At 51.3% G+C, this 15,155-nt stretch overlaps 6 protein-coding genes across 6 annotated transcripts; 4 read left to right on the top strand and 2 right to left on the bottom strand.

Annotated features, from left to right (window-relative positions):
• Positions 1–111: 111 nt before the first annotated feature.
• asqE-3 (Short chain dehydrogenase asqE) lies at positions 112–942 on the top strand (the record flags this gene model as incomplete). The annotated part of the gene is made up of 1 exon (XM_037315413.1): positions 112–942. The coding sequence occupies one exon, from the start codon at positions 112–114 to the stop codon at positions 940–942; it is 831 nt and encodes a 276-aa protein (XP_037185155.1).
• A 461-nt stretch (positions 943–1,403) lies between these two features.
• On the top strand, positions 1,404–4,139 carry bglK-1 (putative beta-glucosidase K; the record flags this gene model as incomplete). Its single annotated transcript, XM_037315412.1, has 5 exons — positions 1,404–1,515; positions 1,563–2,169; positions 2,218–3,259; positions 3,306–3,697; positions 3,758–4,139. The coding sequence occupies 5 exons, from the start codon at positions 1,404–1,406 to the stop codon at positions 4,137–4,139; spliced, it is 2,535 nt and encodes an 844-aa protein (XP_037185152.1).
• Positions 4,140–4,268: 129 nt separating this feature from the next.
• Positions 4,269–6,327, bottom strand: CGCA056_v000150 (putative transcriptional regulatory protein; the record flags this gene model as incomplete). The annotated part of the gene is made up of 4 exons (XM_037315411.1): positions 4,269–5,340; positions 5,394–6,062; positions 6,115–6,174; positions 6,275–6,327. 4 exons carry the CDS (start codon positions 6,325–6,327, stop codon positions 4,269–4,271), a joined length of 1,854 nt encoding a protein of 617 aa, XP_037185153.1.
• A 951-nt stretch (positions 6,328–7,278) lies between these two features.
• On the top strand, positions 7,279–9,030 carry fmqE-0 (MFS transporter fmqE; the record flags this gene model as incomplete). Its single annotated transcript, XM_037315410.1, has 5 exons — positions 7,279–7,657; positions 7,707–7,813; positions 7,871–8,005; positions 8,060–8,433; positions 8,496–9,030. 5 exons carry the CDS (start codon positions 7,279–7,281, stop codon positions 9,028–9,030), a joined length of 1,530 nt encoding a protein of 509 aa, XP_037186224.1.
• A 1,110-nt stretch (positions 9,031–10,140) lies between these two features.
• dymA (Dynamin-A) lies at positions 10,141–12,794 on the top strand (the record flags this gene model as incomplete). The annotated part of the gene is made up of 6 exons (XM_037315409.1): positions 10,141–10,446; positions 10,509–10,784; positions 10,840–11,063; positions 11,115–11,238; positions 11,295–12,479; positions 12,534–12,794. 6 exons carry the CDS (start codon positions 10,141–10,143, stop codon positions 12,792–12,794), a joined length of 2,376 nt encoding a protein of 791 aa, XP_037186223.1.
• Positions 12,795–12,946: 152 nt separating this feature from the next.
• CGCA056_v000147 (O-methyltransferase) lies at positions 12,947–14,362 on the bottom strand (the record flags this gene model as incomplete). The annotated part of the gene is made up of 5 exons (XM_037315408.1): positions 12,947–13,266; positions 13,318–13,754; positions 13,810–13,933; positions 13,986–14,121; positions 14,186–14,362. The coding sequence occupies 5 exons, from the start codon at positions 14,360–14,362 to the stop codon at positions 12,947–12,949; spliced, it is 1,194 nt and encodes a 397-aa protein (XP_037185331.1).
• Positions 14,363–15,155: the final 793 nt, after the last annotated feature.

Genomic DNA, 15,155 nt, shown 5'->3' with positions numbered 1-15,155 from the left:
CTCTCATCGGGACCAGTACATAATCAAGGCCGTTGCCAATCTGGGCGCAATTGGGGAAGCAAACATCCCATCTTTCTCCGTCATCTCTAAATCATGGATCTCAATCTCATCATGTCGGAATCGACCACCACGTCCCAGCCATGGTCTCTGGCCGGGAAAACAGCGATTATCACAGGAGGTTCGCGAGGAATAGGACGAGGGATCGCGATCCACTTTGCGCGAAAGGGCATTGCCAATATTGCCATCACTTATGTCTCGAATCAGGCAGCCGCGGAGGAGACCCTGAAAGCCTGTCGCGAGCTCGGCGCTAAGCGGACGTGTATGATCCAAGCCAACATGGTCGACCATGATGTCGGTCAGCGAGTGATCAATGAAGCCCTTTCTGGATTGGAGGCGAAGACCATCGACATCCTGGTCAACAACGCAATCTTGGGAAACGCCGATAGACCTAAAGCGGTGACCGAGACGACACCCGAAGACTTCGCTGAGATGATGCACGCCAACGTATTTACCCCTGTCAGCTTGATCGTCGCGTTCATGCCCCACGCTCCAGCGTATGGCGGACGAGTCATCAACATCTCTAGCATCGCTGGCAAGCAAGGAAATAGGGACCCAATCATGACCTATGGAGCAAGCAAGGCTGCTCTGGAGAGCTTTACGAGGTCCTTTGCAGAGCAGTATTCCGCGCAAAAGGGCATGACGTTCAATAGCGTCAGCGTTGGCCCGACGGCAACTGACGCCTTCGAAAATGCTAAGAAAACCTTCCCCGCAGACTTTCTCGACCAACAGGTCAAAGATATCACAGCTGCAGCTAGGATTGGCGAGCCGGAGGATATTGCGTACATTGTTGGCTTTTTGGCGAGTGAGGAGGGTCGCTGGGTGAATGGTGCTGCTGTGAGTGCGAATGGTGGTCACAAGAGTGTGCTGGCAGCTTTCGGCTAGAGAAGAAGCGAGGAAACCTGTGCGACGAGAGACGATGAATACAGATATCAAAGTTTCTTTCTTATCAATCGCTTGGCATGGGATCACATGTCCTTGTGGTCGGAGGCTAGAAAACGTTGTGCATTGTGTTTCTTGTTCCGTCGTGTGCGACAATAAGCCAGCCAGCCATCCGCCATCTAAAGAACTCCGCCAATTTAACAGGAGCGCTGATGAACACATCTCAGGGGCCATGCCGCCGGCATGCGACCTTCTGAGGGCCTAATTTAGTTTGCTCCACTGGACCATCTGCAGTATGGCGACATCCGGGATCCTCTCCAGCCGACATCCGAGGCGCAGGATATGTCATCTCATGTCCGGAATCTCCTTGCCAGCATCATTACGTGGAATGATGTATGTCTTTATCGTACTCAAGGCTTACCTGTCATTCAAACGGTTTGTGAAGGACCTCAGTCTGGTGCACAATGGGTGCTGAACGGAATGATTCTGCCATGGAGGCACCCCCGCGGAAGCTGGTCAACATCGAACATGTCCTGGAGAACGCCACTCTCGCCGAAAAGATCTCGCTGCTAGCAGGTAGGCCATCCCCTGCAATTTAAGGATGTCAATTGACAGACTCGAAGGTTCCGACTTTTGGCACTCCACACCTCTTCCACAGTACAACGTCCCGGCTGTCAAATGCACCGATGGGCCCAACGGCGTCCGGGGCTCCAGGTTCTTCAACCCGGTGCCGGCCTTGTGCATACCCTGCGGAAGCGGCTTAGGAGCGACCTGGAATCCTGAGCTGATTGAACAGACCGGCAAACTATTATCCAAAGAGTGCGAAGCCAAAGGAGCTCATGTCTGGCTTGGCCCAACAGTAAACATCATCCGGTCGCCACTGAATGGCCGCGGCTTTGAATCCTTCTCAGAAGACCCGCATCTCAGCGGAATTCTTGCGGGTTCTATCATCAAAGGCGTTCAGTCACGGGGAACCCTAGCCGCTCTCAAGCACTTCGTGGCGAATGATCAAGAAACGGAAAAGATGTCGGTCGATGTTTGCATATCTGACAGAGCTCTACGTGAGATCTATCTCATGCCCTTCCAAATCGCCTTACGAGATAGCAATCCAAGAGTTGTTATGTCGTCCTACAACAAGGTTCAGGGATTGCACGTCTCAGAAAGTCCCAAGATCTTACAAAATATCTTGAGGAAAGAGTGGGGATTTGACGGGCTCATCATGAGCGATTGGTACCAGCAGTCTCTCTGTCCATTCGTAGATAATGGCTAATTTCTCAGGTACGGGACCTACTCTTGCGAAGCCGCCTTGAATGCCGGTGTCGACATTGAGATGCCTGGACCTAGCAGATATCGCGAAAAGGGGGCCCTTGCTGCGGTTTTCTCGGGCAAGGTTGCGCAACATACTATCGATAAACGCGCCAGGAAGGTCTTGGAGTTTGTCAATGATGCGGCTTTGGCAAGAGTTGGAAAGGAAGAGACCACTCGGGATGTGCCTGAGGATCAAAATCTCAATCGACGCCTAGCTGGCGAAAGCATTGTGTTGTTGAAGAATGAGGAGAACATCTTACCGCTGACAGCAGAACAATGCGATGAAGTGGCTGTGATTGGACCCAATGCAGAGATCCCGGCTGCATGTGGTGGTGGAAGTGCTAGTTTGCGGCCCTACTACACCAGCTCTGTCCTGCAGGGTATCCGAGGGTCACTACCACCAAACGCGAAGGTCCACCATGAACCTGGCGTCTATGGACACATCTTGCTGCCTCCCTTCACTGCAGAACATGTCTTCAACGACGCAGGTCTCCCAGGGGTTACCATCGAGATGTTCAATGAACCACATGCCACAGCTGGCCGAAGGCCATTTGATCACGTCACAATACCCGACACCACATATCAACTGATGGACTACAGACATCCCGACAAGGCGGAGACGTTTTTCATGTCTATGCGAGCGCATTTCACACCCGAACACACCGCGCCTTACGAATTCGGTCTCGCATCATACGGAGAAAGCAATTTGTACATCAACGACGAACTTGTCATCGATAATTCAACTGAACAGACACCAGGCGGGATGTTCTTTGGTAAAGGATCTGCAGAAAGGCGAGCTGTCTACGAGATGACAGCCGGGGAGCGCTATGTCCTTCGGGTGGAGGCGGGGAGTGCCTCGACATCAAAGGTAACTGGTGGCTCGTTGCTAGCAATTCCAGGTGGGGCTTGCAGACTTGGCGGGTGTCGGAAAATCGATCGTAAAGAAGGCATCCGGAGAGCAGTCGAGCTGGCCAAGAGATGCAAGTACACTGTGGTTGTAGCTGGTCTAAACGTAAGTCGGCTCTGAAGTTCGACAAACCAAGCTCACACACGCGCAGGCCGACCTGGAAAAGGAAGGCAAGGACAGAAAAAACATGGACTTGCCTCCTCATGTCGACAAACTTATTTCTGCTGTGTTGGAAGCCCAGCCAGACGCCATCATCGTCACACAAGCAGGGAACCCCATCCGGATGCTCTGGAGGCACTCGGCGAAGTCAATGATTCACAGCTGGTACGGCGGCAACGAAGCCGGGAACGCTGTCGCAGATGTCCTCTTCGGGCGCATCAACCCGAGCGGCAAGCTACCAATGACTTTCCCTGACCGTTTGGAAGACAACCCTGCCTTCCTTAGCTTTGGTAGTGACAACGGGAAGGTGCATTACTCCGAGGGCGTGTTCGTTGGATACCGATGGTATGAGACGCGTCGTATCACGCCTGCATTCCCTTTCGGGTGAGTTGGTATCTCGTATCCGGTTAAGTTCGAGGTTGAGCTGACAGAAACTTCATAAAGCCACGGACTGAGCTACACAACTTTCGACATTTCAGGTATTCAAGTCAGCCCATCCCATGTTCAATTCAGCATACAAAACACCGGCAAGAGGGCGGGCGCTGAGGTTATTCAAATGTACATCCGCTACATCGCCGTCTCTCAAGAATCAAAATTTGCCCGGCCGCGACAAGAGCTCAAGGGCTTTAAGAAAATCTATCTTGAGCCAGGTGAGCGGAAACTTGCAACGATTCCCATCGACAAATATAGTACGGCCGTCTGGGATGAGAAGAGGAACAGCTGGTGTTGCGAGAAAGGGGACTACCTTGTTAATGTGGTGTCCGCGACTGAAGGATTGACGGGTTCCTTCAAGATTGAGAAGAGCATTTTCTGGAACGGTCTCTGACCTTCTCGCAAATCATAGCAAATCGAGTTCAGACAGGAGCATAATGAGACGGAATACATAGATTTTGTGCTTTAAAATTACTTCATGATGGCAAGACCTTCGGTATGTGACTAAAAGCAGCCCTGAATCTCAAAAGCACCCAGGATCGGCCATATTCCAGTCGGTCTGAAGCGGCATAAATGAGTCCAAGAACAGATCTGGCTGGCATTCCTCATAACTTGGCTCGAATCCCAGCGTCATGGAAACGTCATACGCCGCAGTGTTGCCTCCAAATCCAGCAGGCGGGAACCCGAACGAATTCCCTGTCATACCTTGCTGCATTGCCATGTAGGACTGAGCGCCGTCGGGCTTGGAGATGTCGGGCATCCCGAAGGCATGTGGATGGGCCATATCATGCTGATCTCTCGTCTCTCGACTGTCGTCCAGGTATGGCTGCACATTATCCTCGCCATCTTGTTGAAACTTAAGCTTTCGTATTTCATCCGTCACGCTGTATTTGGAGTACACTTCACGTGAGCCCCTGCCGGTACTATCCGGCGCAGAGGCAACCTCGCCGGCATTTTCATGGGGCTTCTCCAAGTCCCAGTCGGACCTCAGCGGGCTAGAGTCACCAGAATTCCGTTCGGCATCGTGGATCAGATCCGCTATACCGCCTCGGAGCAATTTTGTCGTTGGGTAAACTTCGGAGGGAGTTTCGAGGATATCCGAGCAAGCTTGAAGCTTGGCTAACAATACTGCTCTTGGTAAGCGTGAGAATTCTGGTGAGCCGAGGCGGGAGATGACGCGTGCGGAATGGAAGGCGCACATGGCGAGGGACGGGTCAGTAATGAAGATGTCCTTCCCCATTTCATTTACCGTAGCCATGATGTTCGATACAGCTAGCGCGTGCTCAAGGCAGCGGTCTCTACAATAAGCGACAAATTCTGGTGACAGGCCTTGCAGCTCTTCGAATGGCAGCCCTTCACGGAATCCAGGAATGGTAAATCGATACATGTCGCACTGGCATTGGTGCCACCACGCATGAAACATGACGAATGATGTTCTTTGGGGGGTGTATGCGCGAAGGAATAAGTTCTTCTTGTCGAAGTGATAGTGTTGTGGTAATGAACGGCGTAAGTTCTCGAGCTCATCAGCAAGTCCTTTCAACTGCTCGATGCATTCCGGAAGTGGCTTTGGACGGTGCGTTATCGTGTGAGAGAGCCTTTCCACTGACGTTAGCTAAGATGGACTACCAGCGAGAAGGGTGAATGTCACCTCTGGATACGATCTCGGATGTCCAGGACCCGGATGTTGTATGCCATAAGCCCCAGATCAGAAGTAGTAGGTATATCAGGAGGTGACAAAGGTTCCGTCATAACAGGGATATCCAGAGTGAACGACCGCTCATTACACGGCAGTTGCACGTGAATCGTCTCTTTTGAGCATCCAGTGAACTCAGCCCGACCACTAGAGTAAAGTGTGTCAAGTGTAAAAATAGCCCACATAAGACGTCTCCGGCGCTCTTGCATCAGAAACCCATGGCGGCCATCTTCATAGTTCAACCTCATCATGTAGGCTAGCCGGGCTGCAAGGCATGCAGATATCAGCATCTTACTGAACCGGCGGGCCATGATATGATCCAGAGTTGTGAGCATGAGTGCTTCAATATCCGACAGCGAGGGGTCGCTCAGTCGCATGAAGAGTTGCATTTCCGCTTCCTGTATCCATCTAGTCGCTTGTTGCAGACGCCCTTGGTCTCCCGAGGCAAGATAGCGTGCTGTAAGGCCACACATGGCCTTCAAAAGTCGAGGGTTGTGGTTGTCTTGTGCCCAACTTTGACAGAATGTGGCCTTGTGGATGAAGCCATAGCAGGGGATAGGATAGACCAGGTCGAAGAAGGCGTCAATGTGCTGTTTGATGATTGACTTATTTACGTTCAACTCACTGGGGTAGAATGTCAGCATACACCGGGCTTCGGAGGCGGGCTTCTACGTACAAGCCGGGGGACGGTGCTGGCGACGGCGCGATCGAGGTACCCCGTGCTGATGAAGACGCTCTACGCGTATTGCCATCATTGACAGACTCGTCAGCCGATGTTGTAACTGGCTGCCGGTGGGATTTCGGCGATGTAGTGGCAGTCAGATCTGGGTATTGACAAGGAGCGCCTCTTTGGGAGCATCTCCTGCAGGATGGCTGTGTCCCACAGCATTTTGTTTTCTTGGCCCGACATTGAATGCATGCTCTGCGGACGCGCCTCTTCTCCAGCCTCAAGTGGCTCGGATCCGCCTGTCCAGCTGGCCCTTCATCTTCAAAAGATGCATCAGGTACTGAGAAAGAGCAGTGAAATTTGAGTCGGCGACAGTTTTCGCATCCCCCAGGTGAGCCGTCACATCGGACCTGATCGAATGCGGGTTAGGAACGCTGACCCTCTCCCGAAGCGGAGCACCTCTGATCCGAGGCCGAAAAAAAAAACTTACCTTTCGGTTCCGGCACTGGAAACAAATCTGCAGGCCCTTTCGGGGTCGTCCGGACGCTCGATATGGAGCAGCCGCCTCCATGCTTTCCTTACCCGCAACTTCTGCCAAACATGTATGTGAAAGATGCATGAGATCGGGTGATGGGGTTGGGAAGTCGGGGGGGGAATGAGTTCGCGCTCTGTTCCGCCCGAGTTCCGTGATGTTGTTTGCTGCTTTGCCTCCCCCCGAGTTCCGGCCCCCGGAGCTACCCTAGTCCAACGCCAAATACCCAGCCGGCCGGTCACCCGCCAGAAGATTCTCGTTCTGGGCTCAGCTCCTCCACAATTTTCCTCCAGGAAATGTCTCCCGAGTGCCTAGCGCGTTGAACGGCTTCTTCCCCCGTGGGTTTCCCCAAGTCGGGGAAACCTCCCGTCTCCGCCATGCCGTGTGTTGGTTTGCCATCAGTCCGCAGGTCGAACGAGTTTTATTGTTTGCTAGTGGAGGCCAAACCGCTGGATCCTTGAGCTCAACCCCACCTTGCAAGGAAGAGAGGCCTAGCTTAATACCAACCAACAAGGCACACGGTTCAACGCCGCGAACGCGTTCAAATACTCAAAGATCCGCGATGCACTATCTCCTTCCCCCAGCCTACTCTGTCAGCTGCGGCGTGGATTCCCTCATTCTGATCGAAGACTTCCTTCATCATGGCGCCAAATAGGATTCTCAAGCACTTCAATCGGATCCTCGCGGTCGCGTTCACCGTAGTCGCCATCTCGACCTTCAACTATGGCTTCGACAACGCGGGCTACTCCACGACGCAGGCAATGGACGCCTTCCAGAAGCAATTTGGCGACCAGGATCCGACAACCGGAAAGTGGAAGATTCCTCCTACTTGGTTATCGTTGTTCAACAGTCTCAACTACATCGGGTTCGCCGCTGGCGTCATCATCGGCAGTCTCGTCAGTGCCCGTTGGGGTCGTCGCTGGTGCATGTTTGGCATGAGTGCCTGGGCAGTAATTCCGGCAACGATTGCTTTGACTTCATCCACCAAAGAGCAAATAATGGCCGCACGTATTCTCAACTGTAAGGCAGCGTTTGAATCTTGATTAAGTGTGACTCTAACATCTCCAAGACATCTACGTTGGGATGGAGTTGGCAGTGGTGCCAGTCTACCAATCAGAAATCGTGCCATCCGAGATCCGAGGTTTCGCTGTCGGATCCTACCAATTTAGTCTTATGGTAACAGACAACCGTTGTTGACGGATACTTACCCAGACTGACTGACGTGGCTAATAGTTCGGGACTCTGATCGTCAACTCTGTCTGCAGGGGCACCAGCACACTGGAGGGAAACGCGTCCTGGAGAATCCCGATGGGGCTCTTCTACGTCATCCCAGTCATAGTGATGTGCCTCATCTTCTTCATCCCCGAGGTGATTTCTGAATCTCCAATTCTGCGATGTACAAAGACTAACCTTTTTGAAAAGTCGCCGCGATGGCTCTTAACCCAGGACAGAGTTGAAGAAGCCCACGCATCGCTCAAGAAACTCCGAGTAGGTACGATCACAGACGCCGAAATCGACGAACAGTTTGCTGCTTTACAGTACGCTCTGAAACAGGAGGTCGAACAAGGGAAATACTGGGAGTTGTTCAAAGGCGTCAACTTGAAGAGGACTGTCGTGGTCACGGTTATGAACTTCTTCCAACAAGCTACCGGTCAGGCGTTCGCATCGACGTATGGCGCAATCTTCATCAAGGATATCGGGACCGTCAATCCTTTCACCATGACCATTGTCAACGCAATTGTCAATCTGGTCATGGTCTTCATTGGTCTCTATCTGACTGATCGCGTAGGAAGACGGTATGTGTTATCCCTGTCCTCCTTGAAATCTTGGTGGACAACGTTGACGAGCATGATTACAGGCCTCTCCTTCTGATCGGTGCTGTCTTGCAGTTTGCAGCCATCGTGACCATGGGCTCCCTCGGCACAGTTTCGGATCCATCATTTGCCGTCAAGACAGGCATTGTGGCGATGCTGACCGTCTTCGCGGCGTCCTATGTCTTGGCATGGGCACCCCTCAACTATGTCGTGTCAACCGAGATCCCCGCCCTGCGCCTCCGCGACGCCTCCCAGCGAACGGCCTCGATGGTCAATGTCTTGGCCAACTTCCTCGTCAACTTCAGCATTCCCCACTTATTGTACACTCCAGGCGCCGGACTTGGTTCCAAGGTCGGCTTCATCTTTGCAGGCATCCTTGTCCTTGCATTTGTTTTTACATGGTTCTGTATCCCGGAGTGCAAGGGCAAGTCACTGGAGCAGATTGACCGGATGTTCAACGAGGGCGTCCCGCTACGCAAGTTTGGCAAGTACAAGCCCGAGGACATGTATCAGGCGTCTACGGAGGATGGGGAGAAAGCTGGCGTGATCGTCACGGCGCGGCACGAGGAGAAGGCGTGAAACATCTGAGCCGCTGGCGCTTCTGGATGTGACCATTTTGATCTTGGGGCTGATTCAAGGAGGCTTTCTCGTATTCATGTTTAGACTCGTAGGTCACTTACAGCTATGCAACTACTCCTTGCGCCTTGATGCAGCCCCTGTTTGTGCATGGATACAGGGCCAATATTTCCAGTTATGACGGGTGTCTAAACTCTTCGTATGCCACGTATTGCTTTTTGAGATTCGCTGGGCAATTGATATCACTTCATTGGATTAAGCCTTGTTCGTTGGAGGGGACGCATCAGGGAAGACCATCAGGAGGCTGTTGGTTGCCTACGACTGTCCAGGTTTCGGTTCGCCCCTGTCCACCATCGGTCGACGTGCCATGACTGGACATGGCCTCCGTGCAGCGACCTGCCATCTGGGGCCAGGCCCGTTACTGGCGTTAAATGTCGGTGTTTATTGAGTGCATGTGAGTCGGCGTGGCCGAGGCCAAGAAGGCTCAGCCCGTTTCGCGACCATTCCCTCGGGTCCGTTTGAACTGATAAGCGTGCGGGCAAATCGCATCCGCACATGGATTTGGGCCAGGTCCCTGGCCGAACCTGCTACCAACAGCCGCAACTGGACCACATTGGGGAACTCCTGCATACAATCAACTGAACCTCAATTGGCGTGGGTGCCTTGTATGGTGTGTTGCAGCAACCAATAGCGCTCTTCTGTCTGGTTTCAAGCCCACGCATCTCAGACCCAGAAATTCATGACGCGATTCAGCAAGAAAGGAGAAGTCGGACGACATCTGCATCTACGTTGGTTGGCAAGGCAGATTTGACTTCGTATGTGAATGTGTTCAAACTGCACGCTTGTCGCTAGTGTTCTTGACGGGCGACTAAAGGCGCTTCTGATTTTGGTTCGACTCCGTCGCCATCCTCTCTGGCTGCTTCGCATGGGCTCGGTAGCTCCTCTTATAAATAGCGTCTCCTGTTAAACACGAAATTATACCACGCAAAATCTTTTAGTGTTTTTCATTCGTATCAAGTCTCCCATTCATTGAATTTCTTTTGGAATTGATTTCCAATCTCTGTTAACCAGTCATACCTCAATCCCAATTTCATTTGATTCCTACTTTGCAACATGGCTGAAGTGGCGTTTCCGTCTCCTGGGCTCTTTCAGTCGGACCACGGGGGTACAGGACTGGAGTCGCCTACGTCGAAAGGCTATTGGGATGCCCCTAGCGACAGGTCCGATGCCGAATCTGTCGTAGATGAACACTTCGACTCAGTGGCATCCGCTCCCGGTCTCGACGATCATCAGAGTCAAGGGATTCAGGATAAGGCCATATCCGAGAATCCTTTTGACAGCAAGGACAGCAAAATTCTGTTTGATGCTATAGACAGACTGCAGTCATGCGGAGTTAGCCAGGAACTTGCGATTCCTCAGGTATTCGATCGCCCATCGTCCAATCGTCTAGGTTCAAGCATCACTGATCACGGCTATCATAGCTTATCATTGCTGGCGGCCAATCGGCAGGGAAGTCGTCACTACTGCAGAGTCTGACAGATATACCCTTCCCAGTGGGTACGGGTTGCTGTACTCGCTTTGCAACGAGGATCGTCTCCCGCAGGACGGCTCCCGATACTGTCAGCACGGTCAGGATCACCATTGCCGAGCCCGAGGTTCCTGACCGTTTTGGATATCCTGAAGACCCCTCCTACAGGGACTATGTCTACACGACTGACCGCCTTGGAGTCGATGACTTCAAAAGGGTCATGGATGAGGTAAGTGTCGCGGTACTCGAGAACAAGATATTCGGCGAAGCTAATTTTGTTCCAGATCTCAACCCAATACATGGGAATTCGACGCGGAAAAGGCAAAGGAAAGAAGAACTTTGCCACTCAGGTTCTTCGCATCGAGCTTTCAGGGCCTTCCCGATCCCATTTCAGTATTCTCGATGTGCCCGGACTTATATCAAATGCCGTTGCCGTGAACGAGTACGAGATGAAGGCAGTGAACAAGATGATTGATGATTACATGAAACAGCCTGCCAACATTGTTATGTAAGTTCCATTTCCCCCGTCGTATGAGACCCTCTAGTAACTGTTTGGAAGCTGTGTGGCCGACGCGGTAACAGATTTAGCACGGCAAGAGATCTTCATGAAGACTGCTGTGGTAGAGAAAAAACGGCTCGTCGGGGTTTTCACAAAGTGCGACATGTTGCACGATGCAGACGAGGTAAATATCTTCACAAACCCACAGAATCCGGAGCTCCTTTATTCACGCTTTGTCAGATTGTCGACATCGCCAATGGTACTGGCGAATACGCCGACAAGTCCATGCAGGATGGCTGGTTTGTTGTGAGAAATCGATCGGCGAAGGATGGCGACGACTTCAATCTCCAAGAAGCTGAAAGCCAACTATTTGACCAGCCTCCTTGGAACAAGATAAGCCCAAATCGTCGCGGCTCTCAAATGCTGAAGAGACACCTCGGAAACCTTCTTTGCGCTCGCATTCGAGACAACTTCCCTACCATTCGAGATACGATATCAAGGCTCCTTTCGACAGCCGAGGTCTCCAGGAAGAGCCTTGGAGACCCGAGGCCAACACACAATCTGCGCCAACAATACCTGAGAGACATTCTTCAAAAGTATTGCAAAATCACAAACAGGGCACTCTACTTTCCCGGGTTCCTCGACGATGAGACCATGAGAGTGAGAGCCTTGACTCGCAGCGCCAATGAGAGCTTTACCCAGGCAATGAAAGAGGGAGGCCACACCTTCGACTTCGAAGACCCTGACATCGATCCTATAAAGGAGCTTGCCAATAAGATGTCAACCAACTATCCACCCGTTCCACCTCAGCAATCAGATCCCACGGTTACTCCTCCCACCACACCTCCAAGGAAAGGGCGTGTGGGACAAGCGAAAGGCGTGAAAGATGAAACGGCAGCGTCCTTTGCGAAAGAAATCCAATCTCAGCTCAAAATCTGGCAGACAACTGAGCTTCCTGGTCTCATCAACACTGAGGTTATCCGGGTCTTATTCATGAAACAATCAGAGTTGTGGGAGCGCATTGCAGAGGAGCATATCAATGAGGTCGGCAGGTATGTCGAGCACGCAGCCGACAAGATCCTTCGGCAGGTCTGCTCAAGCAGTGGCTGTGAAATCATTCAGAAAGAGCTCTCGGCGGTCATTGCTCAATTTCAGCGACAAACGAAAGAAAGGGCTCTTGCAGAGTTGAGAGAGCACTGCCGGCGCGAGAGAGAGTCCCATTTGCAGACCACGGATGTGAGGTTCCAGCAGAAACTCCAGGCTTTCCGCAGTCTTCGGCTGATGAAGGCTATCGTTTCATATCCGCCCACACAAGGGTATCATTCCGCCGAGGATCATTGGGCTGCCATATTTCACCTTTTCCACCATTCTGCGGAAGAAAACATGGTCAATGACGTCCATGATGTTGTCAAGGTGTATTACGAGGTATGCCTCCATCCCCGATCACAAAGGCATCAACTAACTCTCGTTGATTGATAGATATCGCTGGGTAACTTCATTGAGCATGTTACTAGTAATATTACCGAGAGCTTTATTTCTCACGAGACAGGACCTCTTAGGGGTCTTTCAACAAAATGGATGTTCACATTGACGGAAGAAGAGGTTGAGAAGCTGGCTCGGGAGGATGAACACATCGTCCAACAGCGAAATGATCTCGACGAGGTAATTGAGAAGCTTCGAACTGCCGATGGAATTGTAGAGAGTGCTCGTACCCAGACTCGCGGCTTAAGCGACATCTGAGTTCGGCAGATGAGTACGGAATGCTTTTCGACATACTTGAACGATGCGTTTTGTAATATTAGGTTTCATGTAGAAAAACTGTCCCTATCGAGTTTCGAAGTCTTCTTGACGCCTTTTGCACCATTTAACTTCCCGTCTTGGGGCGTACTTGCCTAGACCGGTAATACTTCAACCTCAATGATGCTATGCGCCGCCGAAGGCAATTTCCAAATCCTCACCACACTGAATCCAACTGATGCGAGAAGCTGCCGCCAATCCTTCTCGGATCTCTCCCTTCCTGATACCATAGCCATCATTTGAATGTCGAAAGCGGTAGCCTGAGGGTATGCAGGGCCTTCCACGTCTATGTGTTCGTGTATGAGTAACCGGCTGTATCCTGGAGTCATCGCATCCTTTTGCATCTCAAGTATCTTCCGAGCCGGATCATCAGACCAATCATGAAGTATGGAGTGCATCAAGTATGCTCGTGCACCTAACAGCCGGTTAACCTAGGTATACCTACTAAAGCAATAACGAGACAAACCTTTGATGGGCTGCGGCTTAAAGAAATCGTAAGCCACCTTGTTAACGCCAGATGGAAGTTTCGCCTTTTCTATCACGGATCCCAAGTCCTCCAGGTACAGTCGTGAAGCTTTCTCGGGATAAAGGGCGTGGAACTTCAGAATGTCGTGGCCAATGCTACCCCCGATGTCAACTAGCAATGGTGCGTCAGGGCTTGTGTCGAGAAGCGATTCTGCAGGGTAGATATCTGTCCACGCAGGCTGTTGCGCCGAAATGCTTTGTTGTATGATGCTGAACTCTTCCTCCTCCTTGGGATGAGCTTGATAGTAGGACCAAAGGTCTCCATCCCATCCATGGGCGTATTGAAATCCCGAGTGTCTAGGGTCTTTAGGATTCTTGTACCCGGTTGCTTCGAAGAACTTTGGTAGTTTTGCGTAGATTGGCAGGATGAAGTTGTAGCTGAGGGTTTGTTCAGTCCAGAAACTTTCACGCATGCGGCATTCTTCGAACATACTAACTACTGAAGAGCCCATTGAACACAGGTGCTGTGATAGCAACGCCAAATTGCGTAGGCTTGAATGTGCCAAGTGATACCTCTTCTAGAAGATGGTTTGCTGCCAGGAGACGGAGAAGCCGGTCTGATTTTGTTGATAAGCGCGGCAAAAAGAATTTAGGCAAGTTCAAACTCACAAAGCAACGCAGGATCGCATTTGCCTCCGATAATCTCCGCCGCTTGTGCGCTTGTAAGCGGTCCGTTTCCGTGCTCGTTCCATCTCTCGAATAACTCCAGATCCTTCACCGTTCTTATAGCAGCACCAAGAGCCGGCTGTAATAAGAGCAGTCGTTAGGCGTATATATCACAAAATTTGGCCTGGAATCGAGGGGCCTACTTGAGTCATGTTGAGTCTCACAGCCGTGTCCCACGGCGACTCGAGTCGGACCAACAGAGCCTGTGCTGCTAAGAGAGCTTTCATCCGACCGCCCTCGTTGCTGAAAGATGAAGAGTTCACATGTTCTATGCTGCTGACGAAGGAATCAACAGTAGTTTCATGGTCGCTGGTTTCCATGTCTCGTTCGGAAGACGTTGGCAATGTTGGAAGGTCAGCGAAGGAACTTTCGGCCGTGATGTCTCGGATGCCCCAAGAAGGAAACTTCCTAAAAGATAGTCGCGTGTGAATGAAAGATTGTAGACTTCAGACCTTTATTGCATTCCGAACGTAGTTGCAGAGAGGTGTATATTGAACATGGAACGTTGATCAAACGAGTCCGGGGATAGGGCTCAGTTTTGACCATGATGTGGTTGCAAGGATTAGCCCTTGGGCTGAGGGTGCAGTAGTCAGACCACCGTCAGCAATATCACTTCTTGGCGTACATGAGACTCTTTGGTGGCTGGCCAGCTTTCATGCACATCAGCAAGCAGAGATATCAGAAATATTGTTTGTGAATCATGCCTCGTGAGTACATTTGCGCATATTGGCCAATAGTATCCATGCGTCAAGGTGCATACTCATGAAGCCAACTAACGGACATGAGGCTCGGCAACGTAAAAGCTATTTACTAAACAACGTTCAGAATTTGTCTCCATGAGGTGCATCGTTGATTCTGTGTCATTTATCGCTGCAATGGCTACTCTCAAACCGGCCCAGAAATGCAAGATTGAAAACTTCGTCGTCTGTCGAATTTGATTGACAGCTGTCATCTGAACTCCAGGAGTTGTCTGGCTGATTGGTCCATCATGTCACACTACCTACTCAAGACTCGGACCTCACCGACTACCCGAGGAACACGTCTGAGAGGACTGTTTCAACATCTTTCTCAACTCGTCGAAGCTCAAGGGAAATTTCTCGTCAAAGAATGAGT

This window comes from Colletotrichum aenigma (assembly GCF_013390185.1).
Source record: "Colletotrichum aenigma strain Cg56 chromosome Unknown KSG_Cg56_contig01, whole genome shotgun sequence".
Classification (NCBI taxonomy): Eukaryota; Fungi; Ascomycota; class Sordariomycetes; order Glomerellales; family Glomerellaceae; genus Colletotrichum; species Colletotrichum aenigma.
This window is presented reverse-complemented; position numbering and strand designations above follow the sequence as displayed.